This window comes from Astyanax mexicanus, chromosome 11, assembly GCF_023375975.1.
Source record: "Astyanax mexicanus isolate ESR-SI-001 chromosome 11, AstMex3_surface, whole genome shotgun sequence".
Taxonomy (NCBI): Eukaryota; Metazoa; Chordata; class Actinopteri; order Characiformes; family Acestrorhamphidae; genus Astyanax; species Astyanax mexicanus.
The window spans coordinates 33,652,714-33,676,289 of NC_064418.1; the positions used below are offsets into that span (position 1 = coordinate 33,652,714).

Sequence of the window (23,576 nt, forward strand, 5' to 3'; positions counted from 1 at the left end):
GTTGGTTAACCTTGCTCTGTTCAGATGTGTTTAATGGCGTCTATGCTTTAGACCACAGTTACTGTGTGCTTAACTCAGTGACACTTCAGCTAGCTAGTGTGTGTCAGCTTATGTAAACTTTCGTAAACTTAAGGTGTCTTCTTGTAAATATCAGACTCTTCTGTTGATCTCTTTTACTCAGCACCAAACTGCAAACTGTAAACATGTCCAAAAGTCTTCAGTATTCTCTGTTTTTCAGGTGTAGACAGGATATCAGAGATTGGAGAGGTCACTGTGTCCTCACAGTTCACAGTTCAGAGACTTTTACAGTAGTAACTTTCCTGTGGGGGTTTGGAAGTCTGACCCAGCCCAGTGAATCCTTCACACATGGAGCTGAGTCATTAGGGCAGCTTGTGTTTGGCGTGTTTACACAAGGCACTCCTCTTTATTGCTGAAGAAAAGTGCTTTAGGTTTGTAGGAGAGTGTAACGGTTTCAGTGTCGTATCACAAAATCTGTAGTTGGAAATATCATATCTGAAATCAGGGTTTAAATCTAAGTGGAATGTGGGGAATTATAATTTTTTATCACATCATTAGAATTTGATTACAATTTGCACAGTAATTCTGGACAGTAATTCATTATCAGTATATTTCGCAATATAAAAAATGTTTCAGTTACGGCAGTATGATTTCCAATATTTCCATGTATTTTGTTTTTCAAATTCTATCACTGACTGATGTTTATTATAAGATTTGTCGCAGGAGTTAGCAAACACATTTTTTAAATTAAAGTTTCTAGGTACAGACACCCATTATGAGTGTGTTTGGAGATTTTCTGTGGCTTTTACATTGTTTATATCAGTAACAGAATTATACCATACCATTCAAAATGTCCAGTCCTAGAGACAGAGCCCTGTATTTACTATCTGTGTGCCTTTTCACAAGGTCATGCCTGTTTTGTTATCTTTTGTTTAAATGTGAAATAGATTTTGTATTTTTTTTAAGCCTTGACCTCAGCAGGTAAATCTACAAAATGAGCACTATTGTGCCTCTATCCCTTACCGAGAGGAAATTAGCGTTTATACCCAAGTCAGGGGATCAAGGGATCAGATTAAGTGTGCTTCCCCCTTGATCAGGCATGTTATTCAAATAAACACTAAAGCACTTCTGCTAAGGTGCTAATGCTGTTTGTGGAGTCTTTACACATTGAGACATGGTGTAGGTTGTTCTAATTGTTTTGCTAGTCTTATGGATGCTTGTGTTTGGCAAATCATATCTGGTGAGTGATTCTTTGCCAAGTCACAGACATTATTAGAAATCTCAAGGCCTTACATGGTGATTCACTCATGTCTCATGAGAGTGGAGAACTGTCTGAGTCAGGACTTTTTTCCTCCATGTAGGCAACAGAGTCTGTAGTCATAGCAAGAAGCACTAATTCCCGTGGCCAGTTGGCAAATAACAGGTGCTGGCACTGAGCACACACTGCTGATTTTTGAAGGAGCGCAACAGGGGCATTGACCCAACAGCTATGAGCAGCTTCAGCTCATGTCTCCACAATATGGCCATTGTGCGGCACATTTGTCTTGTTTTCAGACATTTAGTCTATACAGACACATTTTTTAAATTGTGTAGAAGTGATATATCATAAAGCACAGTTTTTAATAGAATATATATGTTTGAAGTTAAATGTATTGTCATGTTTTGTTTTTAAACTATGTGTGTATCTAACGGTTAAGAGGAAAAGTTTAGAAAGAGCATGTAAGACATTTAGATTAAAACAAATACTGCATCTTTACTCTGCTTTTAATCAGTAGCACAGTGTTGACTAGTGTTGACATCAGGCACCAAAATGTACAGATAAATGAAACAAAAGTTTAATGTTTGTCCTTTCTGGCTCATTCAGCAGCATTAATAAATTGGGTTAATATTTGTCAATGGGCTCATAGATCATGGCGGGGACGTTTTTACGATGCCTTGGTTGTCTCAGTAACTCTGGTGGCCTGTTGAGAACAGCGTGTCTAATAACACAGCCTGTGGTTGTGGCTTGAGTGTGTGCTGTGTTCAAAACAAAAGCCATGCTGTATGTTCTGCCAGTTAAGCCCCTTCAAATGAGTGGTTGGCGATGCTCACTAAGGCTGTCACAGAACATCAGACTAATCTGCAGAGCATTTTCAGTAGCACTAAGTCTTTTAGCTAGGCACTAACATTACCTATAACATGTTTAGTAGCTTGATCTTTGCTTAAAAAATAATAATATAGCTAGTGCATTTGTAGTGTAATTTGCAGTTGATTTTTAATGTTGACAGATAAAACATGTTCTGAGTATGTATTATGTTTAATTTTTATCCCTGAATTGAATTACAACATTTTTTATTAGATTTTCTATTAATATCATTATACTTTGTGCTGCAGCTGTTTTCAAAGCTGTCTCAAAAAACAAAAAACAAAACTGTTTCAGCACATTTTGTACATGCAGTGCTTAGTACCACTATTTTACCAAGTGTGTTTACAATGCTTTTGGATGGCAGGCCACTTATCTGTTAGGGAGTGCAGCATTCTGGTCTGAGAAATGCAATGGAATGTTTTAATATCTGTTATGTCTGTGAGAAAACACTCTGGTGTAGATGCTTGATATCACAACTAGAATGTGTTGACTGTAATTTGCCCACTCTTTGGTTCAGTTGGAGTCTTTTAGCCATACACATTTAAAATGAAAGTGCTGCAAATGAGCAATGCCATATAACATTCATTATCTGGTTCATAAAGAGCCATTTTGTAAGAGAGAAGTGAGTGTAAAGAACATTTAAATAGGTGTGGAACCTTTACATTATTTGTTGGGCATCACTTAAAGACCAAAGCTTGTGAAAAGAGAGCACACTATAGAGAAATGTAAAAGGACATGGCAGAAATGGGTCTTAGGAACTTTTTCTTGGACTTGAAGAAGCTTATATGTATATCTGTGTTGTTTTTATGTTGTGGAGCTTTAATGGTTTCCACTTCCTGCTAGGCTGTTGCTACATGGTTACTATGGTGTTCCAGGTGGTTTCAATAGTGTCACTTGGTGCACTGGTATCCCTTGTGGTTTCTCTAGTTTTGCTCTGCAGTTGCAAGGTGGTAGGTGTTGTTCTGGAAGTGCTTGCTATAAAGGAACTACAGCATTATTAGGTGGTTGCTAGGCAGTTGCTGTGGTATCCCAGGTGATTGGTATGGTTTCTTATGTGTTTGTCAAGTGATTGGTGTTGTAACGCATGTGGATGGTTACAGCATAATACAAATTATCATTTTTTATCACTCCCATAAACAAGTCTGGAAAAGATCTGTTTGTATGCAGAAACTGTTTATCAGATCAAAACCTTGTATAAATGCCAAAATCATACCAACCAACCAATCTGACTTTAATTAAATTTAGCAGGAAAGTAAGAAAAGGATATATCTGTCTGTATCTAAATCAGATAAAGATATAGTTTTTGAGACTATAATAATCATGTAGTAATAGTTATGAAAGAGTCACAAATTAGACTCCTGAAACTAGGCCAGTAGACTAATCTAATCTATGAAAGAATGCACATTTTATTAGATTATGTTATTTTGTGTACTTTGAGTGTGAGGTATCAGTCTGTGTGTGTGCATGTGGAGAGTAGAGAGAGCTGTACGTTTTAAATTGTCAATAAGGCCTTTTAGTTTTATGCAAAATGTAAAATTCCAGTTTTCTGGGATGTACACAGAGGTGTTTTGTTATAGCGCTCAGAGGCCTTTAGGAAATTCCCTGTCATGTTTGAGTAGAAGCCAATAGATGGTGTTAGATAGGCTTGTCACCAGTCAGTTAAGCTCCACTTCTTATGTTTACTTACGAAAGTTCAATTGATCGTTGAGGCAAATGTTTTACTGGTCATAGCTCTTGACCTGTGAGGCTGTTCCCATGCTGTTATCTTCTGTCTGTCTGTCTGGCTGAGGTTTGTTTATCAGATGACATCAGTGCTGTGATTTCATCTACTCTTCAGTCCTGTGGAACAAGTTGTGGATTTCCATTGCTAATTAAAGGCTTTGTGACATTCTCATAACTGTCTACTCTAGTGAAGTAACATATCTAGATGATTTAATCAGATGTTTGCCCGAGGCTTTCGAAGAAGGTTAAATGAAAGTGTTGAGGAGAGCAGTGAAGTGTACTCTGTGATGAGAGAAAGCTTGGGATGACTTTCTTCTGGCCTGTTAATGTTTGACACTAATCAAATAGCAGAAAATCTGCTCTTAACCTTCATATGTAGATATAGTTTATTGAATTTTAAATGAGTTAAGTAGCATAATGGCCACAACTTGTCTCTTTTATTTGCTTTTTTGTCTATTTTGAAGATGATAATTTTCTTTATTTATGAAACTTGTGGGCAGATTTATTTTTTTTGTACTAATTGATGCGCATTCACTTAATGGGAGTCACCAAATTGACTTCATTCTACAAACTTATAAGTGGTGATGGCAGGATATGGTAAAAGTAAAAAAAAAGTAAAAAAAAAAGAATTAAATTCTCCAATAAAGTTTCTATAAAAAAGCAAAGTGTTTTAAGCTACTCACTAAACTGCAGTGCAAAATCAAATGAGCTTTGTTTCATACGCTAGTCCAGACTCTCAGGTGTTTTGTAGTTTTACTAAGAAAAGCTAAGGTTCAGATTTGCTTCCCATTGTCTTTGTCTTAAAATTGTACTGTCATGTTGCCTTCCACTGCCTTAGGTGTAACAGTAACAGTAAATTCTGAGCAGCAGTTGCCCTGCAAAACATGTCTGAACTCAGACCAACTTGACTCATGGATACAGAGAAAACTACACTCCCTTCAACCGAACTGTTAATTTTTTTTGTCTTATTAACTCTTTGTTATATGTGGTGGGAAGAAGTTATATATTTTTTCTAGATTAATTTTACAAGCCTCTGGCTAGTTGTGAAAAAGGCTCACTGGCACAGGCTACACTAAATATCTTGTGTGGCAGATTATGGTTTAAAGTCAGTGGGCTGCATGCCAGTTTATGTGACCCAAATCCCTCTGTTTAGTAACTGAGTGAGTCTGATACACCCAGATACCAAATATGGCCTTATGTTTAATGAAGAACCATTAGGAGCTTGTTGATAAAAATACTCTTTGAAAATGTGATCCTCAGCTGTGTTTACAATCTGAGACTGTATATGCCAAAGGCCTAATGTGCCTTTGTTTTAATAGGCTAATTGTTTTGAGCTGCTGTCTAGTGAGACTATTAAAAGCATCATGCTTTGAGCATGTGCCAGACCTGGATGGTGATTCAGAAGAGAATCAGGGATTTCTGTTTTTCACTAAGAGATGAGAGAATGTAGAAGTATATATCATGTTGTAAGTTTTATCTGAACTTGCTGGTGTCTGCATGACCTCATAGAGAGCAGAGGGAGTGTTATGACACTGGCCAAGTTTTTATATGTTGCTGAGTTGTCAGTGGTCTGTTTAAAACTTAGTCTTATTTATTTGGAGAGCACAGTTTATGCACAAAGAACTGGCATGAATCCTGTCTTTAAGACTAAACAGCACAACTGAGCTGGCTTTAAACACGAGGAGAAGAGCCGTAATTCAAACTCTGGTCAGCGTGGCCATCAGAACTGTATCATCTGTCTTCTACATCTGTAAAAACTATGGTGGCTTTGTTTAACTCTTAATCTAATGTTTTTTATTTATTTGTCTACTTTCCATCCAGAATATTCCCAATTGTATTGCACTTTCAAGGAACTGCTCCAAAAGGATTAGCTCAGTTTCTCCCCTTACTTTAAATGTTATGGCTGAAATGGTGTCCAAGGTTTTATGCTGGAGCTGTAAGGCTACTGGAGCTAAAATCTAATGAAAATGTTTGATATTACTCTGATTTATTTGTCTTTATGCTTCTTTGATTTTCACTGACTTGTGTATCTCTCAGCTTGTCCAAAATAAAAACATCAGTTAGTGGTTGCTTAAAGCGTGGGTTACATTTCCAGACTGTAAGGGAGCCCAGCAGCGAGAAATGCCATTTTTTCTATAGTAGCTATAATCAAGGCATTGTTGTTCTGCATGGTAGTTGTTGTGACTGGTTGTGGTTTTTTATTTTTTTTGATAAATGATACTTCTACTTTGGTTGGGAAGTATCTAAAAATGGCTGGCTAATATCCAGCTTTCCACAAGTCACATGCTGCTTTAGTGTATGGTTATGGCTATTTGTATTTAATTTATGTATATTTTTACCATGATGTTACAATGCTGATCATTTTTCCTAATTTACATTATTTATTATCCTGCACCTGAGATAACACACCTGATACTAGTCTGTGAAATGAACACTGATTGCAAAGCTACATGAGTGAAATAGCGTTTGTTTTCTACTAATGGCAACTAATCATTATTGCTGCCAGAGTAGATTTTTTTATGATGCTGTTGTTTGGGCTGTAGAAATCAAACATTGTAACCATTTTTTAGTTCACAACAGCCTTTATTAAAAGCATATACGAAGAATACTTTTATTTTATGACATTTTTTGTGACTTTTTATGTCTCTTGTTTTTGTCGATTGGTGTAATGTGATTTGTAAATTCAACACCTTTTAGTTTTCTTAAGAACTGGCTGTTCTTCCTATAGAAAAGGAATTTACTTCAGTTAATTCTGTTCATAGAGGCTTCCTGGAAATGTGAAGTACAGACACAAGTGTGTTCTGTTCTTCAAACAATGCTGTACTTTTCAATAGTTTCATGCAAGTGTGACTGTGTACGTAAACGTCGCAATTGTTATTCTTTCCTTTCATGTGTGCTCTGCACATTGGACTCTGAAGGACGAGATAACATCCTGTCTGTCCATTGTTTTGTGGTTGCTCATTTCCTGTTTCAAGGTGAAGACTTCCAGCTCCTTCGCAATCACCTGTTATCTGCCCGAAGCCGCTTTTCATTGAAGGATTTTTAATGATGTCCATTAAATTGCCTTTTATTCACACGGATTTAATCAGCGTTCGACAGAATTTCTGAATTAGCTCGGCCCTTTTCTTAATGGTGCAAGGCCGATTTTCTCACTGCTGCTTAGAAATGCCCCGCGTTCAGTGCTGAAAAGGTCACAAGCCTGCCGTTGAGTGCTGGGGTTGTCATGACAACATGACAAGCAGATTCTGAGGAATCATTCATGTAGAATGGGTTGATGAAAAGAAGCAGCGGTTAGGCGAGCGAGAGACGTGGAGAGAGAGAGAGTAAATAAGGAGATCTGGATTCTGGAGAAGCCAAGCTAAAGTTTGCTTGTTCTCCTGTTGTTAGAGCTCTGAACACTCACAAAGCCTTTGCTGGTATTTGACAGCAGAATGTGCGAATCGTACAAGACAGAGGCTATCAGCTGAACAATGCCACATCCGCTTAATTTGCACGCCCTAGCGTCTCAGATGACTGTGCTACAGATGGCCTAGTTTAACACGTTTACCTGCCCTTTTGTCCTTTTAAGCAAGCAGATAGCTCCGCTAACTGCAGCAAGGCTTTACAATGGATTTTTTTCAGAAGTGCTAGCTTAGAAACATATTTTTAGCTTCTCTTGGAGTTTATACTCCTCTCCAAGGAATATTTGCACTTTTTTTTTTCAAACGCACCTTCAGATTTACTGTAGAGCAGCCCTGCTGTGATTTATAATACTTTTATGAATTTATATTAGGAGTGGAATTGTAGGCAACAGTAGATATCCAGTGTTTTCATGTGCATGCACTAAATGGACAAAAGTGTTGGGACACCTGCTCATTCATTGTTTCTTCAAGTTAAGAGTTACTTCACTTAAAAACATTTAGTTTTTCCTGCTTTTGTTGGAGATAGAGTCTCATAACTGTCTAGGAAAGGCTTTCCAATAGATTTTTAAAAGATTGCTGTGTGGAGTAGATTGCATTCATTGATTAGCATTATTAAGGTAAGGGTGTTGACTGATCACCAGTCTGCCTCATCTACAAGTCCCTAACTTATCCCAAAAGTACTGGATTGAGCATCATCATTCCAGCGACAATGTTTCTCTCCGCTGCTCCACAGCTCAAAACTGGAGGGCTTAATATTCCTATAGCCCATACCTGGCATTAGGCATGGTGCCAAAAGGTTCACATTTATTTAACAATATTAAAATTTTACATGCCCCCAGCCAACTGGCTCTAATCAAAGTTGGCTGTAAGTTGCAAAATGCCTAAAAAACATTCACCTGAGGAGTATATGGTCTTGTTGATAACCCTAGCTAATTCTAGCTCAGGGAAGCGCCCCTCAGGGAAATGCTGCCAGGGAAGCACAGCTAAAGCAAAGTGCTGTGGTTATAGAACTGACAACCCAGCCAATTAGAGCTAATTATAATCAGATTATTTACATGCTCACTATGAATGAAAAATCAATTTGCTTTATTCTAAGGAAAATAGCAGGGTGAAAATGAGTGTGTAAAACCCCACCTGGGTGATACCATTAAATTAATATAAATGTTTAGTTTAAATATCACATCATTTGAAATGTCAGTGATACCTTAACATCTTTAAAAGTTTATCTGTCAGTGCTTACTGAATTTGGAATTTTCAGCAGGCATGTTTCCAGAAAGACATGGCAGTTTTGATGCAGAGAGGCCAGCCAAGACCACTCCTTCAGCCAAGTAATATATGCAGCTCAGATAGCAGTCAGGCCTGTGAGGCAGCAGCCTTTCTATCAGCATGTGACAGATAAACCCTCTCTATGGCTGCCAGGCTACCTGTTGACCTACTCTTAGATTTTCTCCCAAGAAGCTTTCCTCTTGAAGTGCTCACCGTTTTTCCCTTCTTTTCCTTCGGACCTTATCAGTTTTTGTGATGTTGATCTGTCTGTGCAGCCTCTTTGTGCAGAAAGGAGAGACACATGCTGATTTAATTAGGCTCCTGGGTCGAATCAGGTGGCTGGGGAAGGCAGCGAGGGATGTGTTCCACTAGCTCTCTTACTCTTTAATCCATGAATCGGTTCACCTCATGACTTTATATACAGCTACAGTATAGAGTTTTAGTCTTGTAGATGCTCACAAGGTTATACCTCAAGTTGTGCACGTATGATCTGCAGCTCTTTCAATTGCTTATAACTGTACTTTCTGACCCAAACCCTCTGTGTTTTTTGTTTTTCTTTGTTGGCACAGTTTTTATGTGCACTGAAAAAATAAAACAAATCTCAAACAAACATTTCCCCAATGTTTCAGTACAGTAGGGCTGAGCAATATGACATAAAATCAATATCACAATACATTTTTTAGTAAGTGCATGGGAACAGAACCTTCTTTGCATTTTATATATTCGTTGGGAAATTTAAACGTAAAAGTGGTGGATGCTAGTCTGATTTTTGAACTTAGTAAACTGTAAGAATTGCATATAACTCCTGCTCCTCTGTTTTGTCAAGATGTCTCAAGATGTCTTTTATGCATCTAAAATCAAATCCATTTGTAGGGTGTAGGGATCTGAAAGCAGCTGTTCACCTGGCTGATGGAGAGACAAAAGGAAAAAAAGAGCCAAAGAAAAGGAAAGAGAGGTACACTGGAATGTGTGGTGCTGTAATTGCCTCCATGTGGGTCACATTTTTGTCTTTTTAAGAGCTTGACTACAATCCTGTAAGCATAACAACACAGATGAAAAAGCAAGCTAAAAAGCAAGCTTGGTGTGGGAGCTGAGGAAGGCACAAACATACACTGCAACACTGACACGCCAAAAGTCATGGGGCAGGAACTGGTATATTTATTTTGCCACGCTGCACTGACCTGTGGGATATATGTGTGGGGAACACTGGCAAATGTTCAACCTCTCTCACAAGATAACACCTCACAACTGATACAGGTGTAGGTTGTTTTAAAGCCTTCTCCTGAGGTAACACTTTGTGATCAATTTGCATACTGCTGTCACATGACGTTTAACATGGAAATTTGTAAACAATTGATGTTAATGCATGTTGTTTATTATCTAGACATGCATTGTTGTCAACTAATTTAGTTTTTTTGTTTATTTGAGTACAGACAGGAGTTCCTCGTGGGAACTGTTGCCGTCTCTCAGCTCCTCAATACTGTATGAATGCAAGGCATTTCCTGTCCTCCTCTATTCTTGGGCTAAATGGGATCTGATTTGAGTAGATAAAAGATGGGTAACATGCCAGTGTAATCAAAATCAGGCTTATTTAATAGCTGAACAACAAATGTTGAAGATGCAGTGCAGAATCTCAGTTTCTTAAACTCAGAAAGCAAACCAAAATGTTTCTTCTTGTTTTATCTGGGAACGTAACTTAGCTTTGTTGTCTTCCTCTCTGTTCCTCCCCTGGCACTGATCCAGCCAAACAGTGCCTCAGTAGGGGGTACGTTTATAACTGCTTGTCCTGAGCTTTTTCTGTAGGACTCAAATTAACCCAAACAGACTGGACAGACTCCTTTTACAAGGTAGAGGAGATGGAATTCCTCATGTCTCTGTAGCTGCCAGCCTTCTCTTTTAGGCAGGTATCTCAGCTGCCAGTTTCAATTCTACAGCACTTCTTCAGTTGGAGTGAGCAGGACAACAGTATGGTAGGGAAAGGGGCATAGGTTTTATTCATTGATTCAGTCCTTTATTTATTTATTGATTGTTTTTTAGGCTTTTCAGATACAGTGTTTCACAGTTACTCTTTTGAAGAATGTAGCAAGGAACAATTTACTGTGCTTCTTTTTCTGATGTACTAGATGTACCTCATGCTGACCTAACTGTAGGTTCTTTATGAGCCTTAATGAACTTGTGTGTCCTGGGCTGGGGTTAAAAAACCCACATTATTGAGGTTCCTAAGCCCTTGGAAAATGCTGCTGTAATAAGATCCTAATTTTAACACTAGTATGTGTAAACATTGGTCTCAGATTACCTTTAAAACCTCTGCCATCATAGTAGTTCAGTATGTTTGTAAGGGCAGCATTTGTAGGCTGGTCTGGGTGGGTCTTCTGTGTTTCACACCCAGGTGTCAAAGTGAGGAGTGTGCTGTGAAAGTGTTGCGCTGTCTTTCATCATCCCAGTACAGAATGTCTACAATGTTCACACATTGACAACAAGCTTTCACGTGATGCATTTGAGGCTGGTTTGATTGTCTGTCTTTTAGGCACTTAGATTTTGCCCTTTTTGGATTTTGAGAAACAAAAACTATGTATGTGTAATAATTGTAGCTTTTGGACTTAGGCCAAACCACACTTCTGTTGTACTCGTCCACCACTTAAACCACATAGACCCTCCCAGACCAATCTGCTCCAAATTACATTAGTAGTAACAGTCACATTTGAAGTGTAGACATTTATAAGCAGTTGCTCAGGTTACCGGTACTCTGCAAAAATAGCCATTTTTAGGATTTTGAGTTTTGATAGTTTCCTAGGTAGGATGTTCTGTCCATCTCTTTCCCACTTTCTCCACTGATGGACTCTCATCAGCTCCTCCTGCTGAGCTGTATTATCTAAGGGCTAGATCGATGAGTCTCTCTAAGTCTCTAGAGAGTCTGCTAGGTTTTTCATGCTTGAGCTGAGAGGTCAATTCTGCAGCAGGGCCCACAGGGAGTTCAGCAGGTTCACAGAGTCTAGACCCTCATCTGACACCTTTCAGAGGCAGCGTGTGGCCAATGCTTCATTCCATTTACTTTAGAAGTTGGATGTCAGATTTGGAAATTACATCATATCTACTTTAACATTCTGAGAATTTTGCACTATTTCAAAACATTTTTAAATAATAAGGAGACAATTTCCAAGCATAGGTATGTGTTAAAGACCTACTTATCTATTATGTATGTGTTTGTTGATTTTTAACAGATTTTCATTGCATGTTGCATATTAATCATGTGCACATGCAGTATGTAGTTTAATCTGCATTATTACACTGACATAATTAAATCGTCCATTAAAGATTATTTTATTATTATTTTACTGTAAACTTTATTTACACAGTGAACTGTTCTAAGATCAGCCATGACAGGCTGGATTGATGAATTCTCTTTTTTTAATGGATTTGACCTTTTCAGGTAGTCTATTTGCGCTGATTTAAAAATAGAGCTGACCCAGTGTATAGATATGTTCTGTTTATCATGAAAAGTGGCCTTAAAGGCTCAAGTTCAGCCACACAGCATCAATTAGATGTGGAATGCTGAGAATCCGACAGCTTGTTTTCCGGCATAACAAGATAGCGGAGTGGAGCTGTTCTGTCTAAATATTGGAGCATTCTTTCCATACTGGCCTGCCAGAACTCACCCACTGGATTCTGAGTGTGGGAAATATCCCAGAATTACTCCTGCAAGGTTAAGAACAGAAAATGTTGTAAAGTTTCTTTATCATCAGCATTGTCTACGGCATTGTCATAGTCATCTGCTGCAGCGTAACCATAGCGTAACCAAAATTGTACTTATCGTCATTATAATAAAAATTGGCATTTCTAACTGACATTTTTAATTTGAAAAATTTTCAATCTTTTCTCAGAATCTTGTGCTTTTATTAACGTGCAAAACTTTTTTGTTTTCTTTCTGTCCACAGGGTGAATAAGAGTGAGAAGACTGCAGTGGAGGCACAATGTTTAAAGCAGTACTGAAAATGAACAGAGATGGAGGGAAGGGAAGCAAGAAGGATACGGGTATGTTCAGGCTGGAAACACATGAAGCTTCTGTGTTTTTGTGTTCACTAGAGGTGTAACGGTATGTGGATTTGTTCTGAACCATCATGGTCCGGTCATGCAATGTTCCTGTGAGGTCCAACCTGTGGTGTGAACCAAACTGTAACTTTTGTGTGCCGTTACACCCCAAGTGTAAAGTGTTCACACATAGACTAGTTCATAACTGCCTAGATATGGCATATTGCATTGAGGTTGTTTGTTTATTTTACACTGTATGAACATTTTTATAGTGCAGAGGTACTTTAGGGTTAGCGCTCCAGTGGCCTGCATAGATCTTGATCTGCCTGCAACTGGCTTCTGATATGTTCTCATTTGGATTTATTACTTTAGGCTGCAGGCTGCACTTCTGTCTCGAAAACAGGTGTTCATGTGTATATGAGGATCAGGTGGGAAACGTTTGTTGCCCAGGTGTGTTTGTTTGGAATCACTCAGAGGGAATGATGTTGCCAAGGAGCAGGCCCTGCTCATAAATCTAATTATACGGCCCTCTTACCAAGCTATACATTATTTTCCGCTATTTAAACAAGTGGAGGTATTCTGTTTTTTCCCATATATTAATTTATTTAAAACACTGTACTACATAATATACATTTGACCAAAAGCAAGAGTAAGTTCATCACTTCAGAATGTTATCTTAATCTCCTATTCAGTATAAATCAGAATTCCAGCAGATTGATTAGATCATCTTTTGCTTTAATTCTAACGTCTGCTTTAAGTTCAGGTCACTTTAGCCTTTACATAAGTGGTCCAGTCAAAAACTTGCAAACACTTAGAAATTTGAAACCAGCTATGAGTAATATTGATTCTGCAGGTGACTACACTACACTTGTGTCATCGGTACCCTGTGGAGTTTTTCCTCTTGATAGTTATCTCCTCTGAACCAGAATAGCTCAGGCTTGGACATGTCAGCACTGAATGAGCTAATCACTAATAAGAACAAAGTGTGTGTGTCTGGCCTGCCCAGACAACCACTACCTTCAGTGCTGGGTTACATACACACCTAGCTTTTTATGTGCAACCCCTGTGTATGACTAAGGGTGTGTTTAGACATGACAGTTTTGGTTCATTTAAAATGAACCCTGGTGTAATTGCCTAAAAAGCTTAAACAGACCAAACCCAGGAGGAACATTTCATTTGTCTCTGCATAAGCACTGTGGTATGTGTATTGTATTCATTTTTTATGCATGTATGGTTGATGTTTTATTCATGACTGTAGAAAGGATAGTTTTATCAGGGTTCTTGTGGTCATGAAAAACCTGGAAAAGTCATGCAATTTGAAAATAGCAGTTTTCAGGCCTGGATAAGTTTTAAAAAAAATAAAAATGCCCAGAAGGTCATGGAAATTTGCAATCTACAAATGTGTGTTTCCATTTATCGACTGAGAATAGTTATTTTGATCTATGAACTAGTTCAGTAATGTTGCCCTCTTAGCCTTTTATTGAGCTCTCAGGATCTGACACACATTTTATTATTATTGAAGATTCTGTCAACATTTCTTAACATTGTTTTTTCTTATCATTATAGTTTTAGTTGATTTTTGGTTTTACTGTCCATGTCTGTACCGGTGTTTCAAGGATCATATGATCATAAAATTTTGCCTTAAAAACATAGAAAAGTCATGGATATTTATTGGTAAAAAAAGTGTATGAGCCCTGTTTATGTTTTAAATGAGTATGAGTTGTATCTAACTGTAAATTAAAACATTTGGAAACACATATTGTGTATGCAGTTATATTGCATACACTATATTTCCAAATATTTGTTAAAACCCCTGTTAATGAGCATGTTCAGCTATATTACATTACACCCATTGCTGGCCACACATCTTGATTTGTTTTTTTTGTAGAGAAGTATTGCCAATAGAATAGGATTCTATGGAGCAGATAAACATGAACCAATTGACATCATGCCTAAAGATAGCCCCCAGCATTGAGCTGTGGATGGATAATGTTGTCTAAAATGATGATGCTCCATTTAATTTTTTTTGGAATAAGTTAGAGATAAGGATGGGAATTGATCATCCAGTATCATTACCCCACTTACAATCATATGATGCATGATTTTTGCTTTAATATTTTGTTTTTAAAGTAAAACTACATTTGAAAACGGACCTTTACAATGAAGCATGAAAAACAGCAACCTGCTCTAGGCTTCTCAGTGCTAATATGAGATGTCTGACTCAGCATCCTCTATAGAAAAGCACCAAATTAATCCCAAATATCAAGTATACATCACAGCATTCCTGATTCCCTCTTAAAACTGATAGTGACAAACTGGCTATGAAAAACTCATTCCCAATGTGGACACTGTCCTATGTTCCTATGTAAGATCATTTCAGTGGATCATTTCAGGAACCACCCCCCGTGTGAAAGAACTCTCTATTAGCTTATCAGTTCTGTTACTCTCACCTTTCTGCTGGGTACAGTCCATCAGATTAAGGATGGGCTCCTCCTCTCAGAACACGTCTGCTGTCTGTCTCTTGTCACTCTTTGTTTCTTACCACCACTCCCCACTGGCAGAGATAGTGATGGCCCATCTTGTCACAGTTGCTTTGAATTAGGAGGAATGACAGGTTTCCTCTGCCTTTGATGTGGTGGGCACCATAGCTATTATACTGTCACATGATTATATTGGCTTCCACTGGAGGGTGTCTATTATAAACATTTAGTTCGCTGAAGGATGTATATGAATGCAAATGAAAAAATCTGCAGCCACATTTCATCTTCACATTTTGTCCAGCCTATTTTCCTAGAAGATTGAAGATCTGAAGATTGTACGCCTGTGTGCAAGTCTGTACCTGGCTGGATTCTGCCTTTGCCTTGTGTTTGGATACACAGGGCACTGCTTGCTGGTGACGCTGTGCTTGAATCTTTGTAGATTCAGTAATAATCTAGGTGTGAATGTTTAGACCTGTGTACATTTTAGTTTTGTATTGTTTAACTGCTCAGCAGATTCTGTGATAAAGTGCTTTAATGCAATTTTTAAATACCTTTTTGTCTTGTCTCTCACAAGGCTAGTAACACATACATCTTCCCAGTTTACATGGCAGAATACTTAATGTTCTCTGAGGACAGACAGTAACATACTGTCCATGAAAGATTCACAGAACCTGCTGCCGAATATTATAGTTTTCCAGAAAATCCTGCAGATAATGAGGATTCCATAATACCACATCTGCTACAATGCAGCTTGCACTATAAACCCAGAAACTCAAGAGCTTGTATGCAAGTCTATCATACATTTCTTTTTTTATAGGTATACTGACACACACTCAAGGGGTAGGAACTACTATTGTGTCCCATGGAAGTCAAAGGATTCTACTGTATGGGAATTGGAAATGACAAGATATTAAGTTAAATAACTGGGTTTTGAATCATTGCATCTGTAAAATGTAGTTAATAGCAATAGGCAATAGGCATTGGTTTTTAGGCATGTACATACAGTTCTCTGACACATTTAATATGGATTAATATGTTGCTTGGCATGTTGGTTGAATTTAATAACGCATGTATTGATCATTGATATTCTTGTCAGTAGCATGGTACTTATAAAAACGTGCATTAAAGTTCCCAGGAATTCCAGTTGAGTTGCCTAGATTTTGCTTACCTGTCTGAGACTGTGTGCTGCTGGTATTTTGAAAATGATTGTGGAAAGTTTGCTCCGTTGCCCGGGACCAAACCCATCATCATGCTTAAGGCAGCTCCAAATCACACAGGGCTCAGAGCATAGCTAATTTCACTCTTTTATTTTTGTGTAATTCTCCTTTAGACTGTGTGCTGGTCTATACTATTGGTCAGCACACTTGTATAAAGTTAAAGGGGGTATTGTTTTAGCTGTTATATTACACTTAGCGTTGAAGTAGTATAGTATTTAAAACAAAGAATTCATTAAGTTAGAACTTTAGGAACTGCCAGATCAATTTCTGCTTCTGGAATTTTACATTGACATGTATGCTTTCCCAGATGAGGAAGTCAGCTGTTTTGCCCCTTTCCCTCAGAACTGGGCTGGCTCTCATGGTGCATTCTAATCACTCCAGTAGTTTCCTGTGTAGTCGAATGCACATGGAATATAGATATTTTAAGTAAGTTTTCAAACAATAAGGAGTGTGGAAGGAATCAGTTCAAAGGGAACTTCAAACTGAATAGAAGACAATTTATACTCATACTGTGATGAGTCAATTCATGGTAGAATATGCAGCTGCTTGTAGGGTATGCATAGACTGTAGTGTAGTTCAAAAAGTAGCATTACCTGGCCTTACGAGTAGTGAGCAACTGTATTACTACTGTTTATCTTCACGTTTTTAATAGTTAAACAGTTGGTGCACATCATGAGCAATAAAATGCAGTTTAAATATGATATAAATCTGTTGTATCTTTAAAAAAAATACCAAAAATCACATTTATTCACATATTATAGACATGGTACGATGAATGTGGTTTATTAGTTAGCCTGTTACTTTATAAAGCAAATAATCAGTTAAATAGTGCTTTAAATGTGATGTGCTGTCTTTAATGTGATGACATTGCAGGGCATTCTGTATCAAGTTTGAATAGAGTTTGAATAGAGTTTATGGTTATGATTTGTGCTCTACAGATTATTGTCTGCATTAGGTTTAGGTTTAAATGGAAATTTCAAATTGTGGCTCAGGATCTAAGGTGTTTATGTTATTCTCTCTTAATATGTGCTGCTTAGCTCCATGAGGAAAAGTACCTGTAAGTGTGTGATGTATCCTTTCCTGGCCTGAGGCTTTTCAGAATATGACATGCTCTGATTCCCAGGATCTCAGAGCGCTGAGTCCCTGGCTAGTGTGAGAGATGAGTGTGTCTTCAGGTGAGTTCAGTGTAGCCTGTTCAGCTGTAATCTTTAGGGAGTGTCTCTACCAGCCTCCTACTCCAGAGTGGTTATTACTGCAGTGTGTAGGAGTTGCAAGGCCTGCCGCACTTACTCTTTCAGTTGCTTACTCTACTTATCTGTTTCCCACTCGTATAATCTTACCCTCTCAGAGTTTATTTTTTTTTCCATTCTGTCTCTTTTTGTCTGTTCTTGATTTGATTGTGTGCACTTGTCAACCTTGTCACAAACATTGCTCATTACGTCAGTGGAGACATCAAAGTACCGCAAAATGATACTCTGGCCTCAGTAATGTTTGCTTGAAGTCTCCATTACTCTGTTTATCATTCCATTTACTGTACATAATGGGTTTGTCAGCACTCCTTTGACTGTGGTGTTGACCATTATATATCTTTCATCTTTCAGAGCAAGATCTAGATTAAATCTAGATATTTTCTTAAACCACAAAAATCATGTCATGTTCATATGAGATGAATTATAAAGCACTTCATACTGTAGTAAAACATACTTACAGGCCAGTTAGTAACCAGTTTTGTAGTTGTAGCATTTTTAAACAGACTAAATTCTGTGATTGCTAATGCAAACAGCCAAGCACAGCCTGGCTACAAACTTAAAAACAAATAAAGACAATATATATATATTTATTATTTGTGAGTATTACTGGATAGATTTTCTGTCTTTCTTTCTAAGACATTGTATTGCATGTTATTCAGCTGATTAACTCATTCCATGGCATCTGATAGCTGGATAACACAGTAATGCTGTTAGCCATCCTAGCATTAGCGCTTAGCCTTTTTAGCCTCTCTGCCTCACTGTCTCCTATAGTAGCTGTTGCACTTAGGTTGAAAGGCTTTCGTCAGTGGCCTGGGTTTACACATACAAGTTTTAGGGGAATTAATAAAATTAGTAAAGGCTGTTATGTAATTGTATGTGGGTTTTGCTTTTAACTGAGGGCACAAGAGCATTTAAAGTTTGTAGTTTGCTACTTCCATGTACTGAACTCATTAATCAACAATGATAAACTACCGGTTTTCCTTTCTAAATTGCCTATAAGTGCAGTGTATTACGTAGTCATATGTACACACAGACATTTCCTTCAGGTCTTTGTATTTCCTACAAAGACCTATTCAATCTGAAATATGTAATACATCAGTTTAGAAGCCTTTGATACTGTGGAAAGCAAGAGCGCGATAATATGTATTGGCTTAGTGTGGCGCCTAGGTGTGAATGCCAGTGCTATCAGCACCATGTGTTAAAATGATCCTTTGTAGTGGTTCTGCATTTTGGGTCAATTATTACCTCATTCATCCTGGACACAGTTCAACCCTGTTTATTTCATTCATGCATGCTTGCGTGGGTGGTTTTTGAAATCCCATTTCCCTGTTTCTGACATTTTGATCGTTTTTTTATCTTGAACTTAGGCTGAACTTCTCTACCACTCTAGTGTATTTATTTAATTTTGTTTAATTTTGGATATTTTACTCTACATTATGTGTATATACCAGCATGCTGAAAGACACTAAACATACAAAGTCTTTACTAAAAGGTCACTGTTGATTCAGCTGTGTGTGTGTGTGTGTGTGTGCTTAGCTGCTGCAGTCTGTCTCAGCAGTATGTTCCTGCAACAAGACATACCTGTTTTCCCATTGGTTGGCTTATAGCCAGAAAACTGAGAGACTTAAAAATCTCTTCCTTCTTTGATGTTTTCAGGTTGATGGACATGCTAGCAATACTGATGACCTCAATGCTAGATTGCTAATTAAAGAAAACACGGCTGAGGCTGTAGGAATGGTGTAGGAGGAAGAGTGATGGAGTGAGGGTTTGTGATTGAGTGATTATGACATTCACAAAATACTTTTTTTTTTTTTTTGTCGTTTGTCGGGTTTCAGTCCATTCATCAAGGGGGTTTATCTAAAACAAACAGACGTGAATTATCCTGGAATGTGTGAAATTGTAGGTCAGTATGTTGACAGCATATTAATTTTATTCTAACCATCCTGACAAACAAAGGAAGTTTATATGATTACTGTTGAAGTGTAAGATCGGGAACCTCTCAGAATGCTTCTGCCTGTTACGTTTTACTGTAATCTGCTCAGGACATGTAGTGAAATATTAAACAGTCAGGTCATAAGGCCTGCTTTCTAGTTCTCTTTCTACCCTGCAACTTTTTCCAGTTCCACTTCCACAGTTTCCTCCCGATTGTGTGATCTGCACTTGTTTATGGGTCTTTATCTAGATATACAATTTTTTTAGCGTGGCAGTTTTTTTCCCTTTAAAATAAACCATGCAAAAAGATGTTCATTATTATGTCACAATGATGTAAATTCACTATTAAGTGAACCAAATGAGGTATGGCAGCAAACATTTCATATGCAATCTGACATTGTATGCAGTCTGCAATCTACTTGATAAAAACCTCAGCAACCACCTAAAAAACATAGAAACAACATAGAATCATTATAGCGTGCATCTAGCAAAAATATAGTAAGCTCAGAATAGCTTAGCAGATTAGGTTGAGTCAAAAATATTAAAAAAAAGAGAATAAAAAGCAAAAGCAATCACTTAGCAATACAATGAAAACAGTCTGATGTTAAAAGAAACCATCTAGCAGCACCATTGCAACCAGTGCTTAGCATAATCTTTTCTTCGTGTGACCATGTAGCATCCGTGTATCAAGTAAAGGAGGGAAATATCTTCATCACAGAGTATAATATTAAATTATTTTGTTTGATATTTATTTATAGTAGCAACAACACTGTATGCTGCATATTTAAATAGTAAATATTTGATTTTATATCTAAGTATTACATATTTTTATTAATAAACTTGAGACTTGTTTCATTGTGTTGTTTGATTTGTGGCCAAAAAGTCAAAAAGTTATGTTGCTACTTTTATTATGATATTTCTGTGACATAATTAGCATAAGACTGTACTCAGTTGAGAGACAGCACATGTACACCTTTTATTATTAAATTACAAACAGATGATAACATGCATAGCAGGCATGATATTATGATATGTTATTTTGTTATTTCTTGTATTAAATATATTGCCCCAGCCTAGTTTACCTGTTATCTGTCATTGTGTGTGGGAATCTCACTCCCTATGACAAAAATGGATGAAAACTAAACCCTTGAAATAGAACCAAACTCAAATACAGTTGCTAATTACAGTAACAAAGTAACAACCCCTCTGTATGCTAGACTCTTTTATGCCACAGTCCACAGGTGCACTTGCAAGACTGTACATTTGTGTCGGTTATTGAGGACAGCTGCGTTAGCCACTGTGGACCCCTACAGACACACATTACACAACACCTCCCACCTGCTGCTGCTGGCTGTGACTGTAGTTACACAAGCTGGCTTAAACATCACAATGATATATTTCTGCCTTTTCAGAGCCAGTGTTCGTATCGGTTCAGGCCATCTGTACTGTTGTCATGTACTTATTCTTTTGGTTCTAGAAAAGAAAGGAAATAATTAATCTCATTTTATCAGTTAGGTCAAAGGTGAGTTGACTTCAGGAGCAGACAAAAACAATTCTTTATGGGAGTTTCTTTTTCGGAACATGACAGCTAATTATCGTAGCTCGATCTTAATGGACCAGAAAGAGACCATGCTGTGGAATACTGTGAGTTAAGGAACACATTGAACCTTCACGTCATGGAAAAATGTTATTTTAGAAAACATAGTTGTGGTATTTACTGTTTAATTTGCTATAAAAGGCTTTAGTAGTTTATCTGTAGCTTAAGGAACAATATGTTTATCTTTCAAGCATGTCAGAAACATGCAGACACAAATCGTTTGTTGCAATTCCTACTTGTATTTGTTTTCCCTTTTACTATTCCCAGTTTGGAATTACTAACTCTGTGTGCCAGGCCCAGACAATGAAACAAACAAATAAATTTAACCATGCAGCGTTTGTATGCTCCAAGACAATTTCTAATGAGCTGGACTGCAAATGCAGTCTTAATCCAAAATGTAGTGTCAGTCAGCCTCTCTATATGGTGGATTGGAACTTATCAGTCAACAGCAATTCATCCAGAATTCCTCATTCCGCTGCAATCAGGACACTGATATTTTCAGACTTTAATAACTCCAACCACAGTGACTGAGCTCTTTGTCTTCCTTCATTAGCGGTTCTCTCCTGTGGAGCTCTGCAGCTTTCCTTATCACACTGTTTTACGCACTGAATTACCTTTGGTATTTTCATTACTGATGCTCCACACGGAGGCCTGCTGCTGGTTTTATGTTCCTCTGGGCTTTTAATATTTATGGTACTCATGTCAAATATTTGTTCTCTGAATGTTTTCTGTCTGGCGGTTGGGAACACACACAGTATATTTCGGAAGAAGCTCAGCCACCTCCCTGCCAAAGGAGAATGTTGTCGTAATGAGGCTCACCACAGGACAGCTAGAGATTCAGAATAACTGCGACCTACCCACTTTTCTCGAAGCTGTTTAAAGTAGGGTCTATGAGTTTTCCACAGCTCTCACTCTTCCTGGCACACTTTCTACACTGCAGTTCCAGTGTTGGAGAGACCTGTTTAGTTTTGGCTGAATTGTACAACATACTGTACACAGTAAGATCCAACATCTAGACTCATCATTTCACAGTTCCTGGTTTCTTTGAGTAGGTATTTTTGGTATCTGCTGTAGAGCCAAGTCTAGTTTTGCAGAGCAGAGAACAGCATGATTTGAAACAGGTAAGAAGTAGGGGTGTACCATTCTGATCTGGTTTTGGATTATGGCAGTACTAGGCATATTTGAGTATTTTGAGTAGTTATCGGCTATTTTAAGTCTGATCTATTCTGATTGTTTTTTACTTTTTCAGTAGAATGACCTTTGTTGGGCGAGATTATTATAAACTATTCTCAGTAGTGTTGGGCGATTTTCATGATTAATTTAGTTAATTCGAATTACAGTTTTATGTGATTTTTAAAATGGTAGACGCGAATTTACATACAGATTTTTTTTAATCTAAAATATCCAAAAACGTGACTCATTTCTGGAATGTTAATCTGTTTTACTTTGGTTACCGGTGCCAGATTAATTTTGGAAAATAATAATAATCTCTCCTTCAAGTTTCGTTTGTGGCTTGTTTAGGGCATTATTTCTCAATTTTCAGTCACAAACCCGTGTTCTGAAGTATAATCCAGTGTCCGTCAGTGTGTGAGTTTTTCCGCGGCTGTGTGTACATGAGGTCACCGCGTGATATGAAAGCAAGGGCTTGTAAACAATGTTTTGAATCATCGATCAACACAAGGAGTCAACTCAACCCAAAGCGTCTGAAGAGGTAAACCTAGTTTTGAACCATTTCTTTGTCATCTGTAGTTTGATTTTTAGTAGGGGGGAAATATTTATAAGCAATTATAAGCGATTATGAGCAAAAATCTTTTTTTTTTGCCCAGCACTAATTCCCAGGTTGCAGCAGTGAATAAAACAAAACAGTCTATAGTCTGTAGTGTGGAACAACATACAGCCTTGACGATCCGGGTGCTCAGTCAGATCCTAGTAGGGTGTTTTCTCTGGTCTGAATTAGTTAAGTTCTTAAATGTTCAGTGTTTTCATATTGTGGTTTGTTTTCACATGAGGAAAAAATGCTAGTGCACAAACATTCTTCACACCAATCCACATAAGACAGTTTTCTCTGTTTAATGGTCAGGCCTGTCTGGGATGTGAGCAAGAAATTAAAGACAGGATAAAGATCCTGTGTTCTAATATTTCTCAGCGGTTCATAATGACGCTAGTGCAGAGATAGCATGTGCTCATAGCTGTAGTTTCGGTAATTATCTCTCTAATATACCAGGTTATATTGGCTATGGGAGCGATTTAGCTCAAACTTGCAGAGTACACCTAATAATTGGGTTGGATCTAACTTCAAATGAACCGCACCTGGCAGCTTTATAATAAACTAGATTTAATTTTACTGAGATACCTTTACAAAAACTTTTGCATACTCTTTTCTCTGGGTACACAGTCTGAAATATTTTACTGTACATGCCATAGCCTATGCATACAATTATTTATACCAGAATTATCCAAGCATGTAGATATTTTGAGGTAAATTATACCACACCAGTAATAAAATGGAAAATTAAACTGAAAAACTGTGGCATGCTAT

General features: G+C 37.6%; 1 protein-coding gene across 3 annotated transcripts in view; it reads left to right on the forward strand.

Annotated features, from left to right (window-relative positions):
• tanc1b (tetratricopeptide repeat, ankyrin repeat and coiled-coil containing 1b) overlaps positions 1–23,576 on the forward strand; it is a 168,612-nt gene that overhangs the window by 1,569 nt on the left and 143,467 nt on the right. For all 3 annotated transcript variants that reach the window (XM_049484700.1, XM_049484701.1, XM_049484704.1), the window contains exon 2: positions 12,468–12,564. In XM_049484700.1, the coding sequence (XP_049340657.1) occupies positions 12,504–12,564 (61 nt within the window). In that variant the 5' untranslated portion in view covers positions 12,468–12,503. The remainder of the gene's footprint in view (positions 1–12,467; positions 12,565–23,576) is intronic.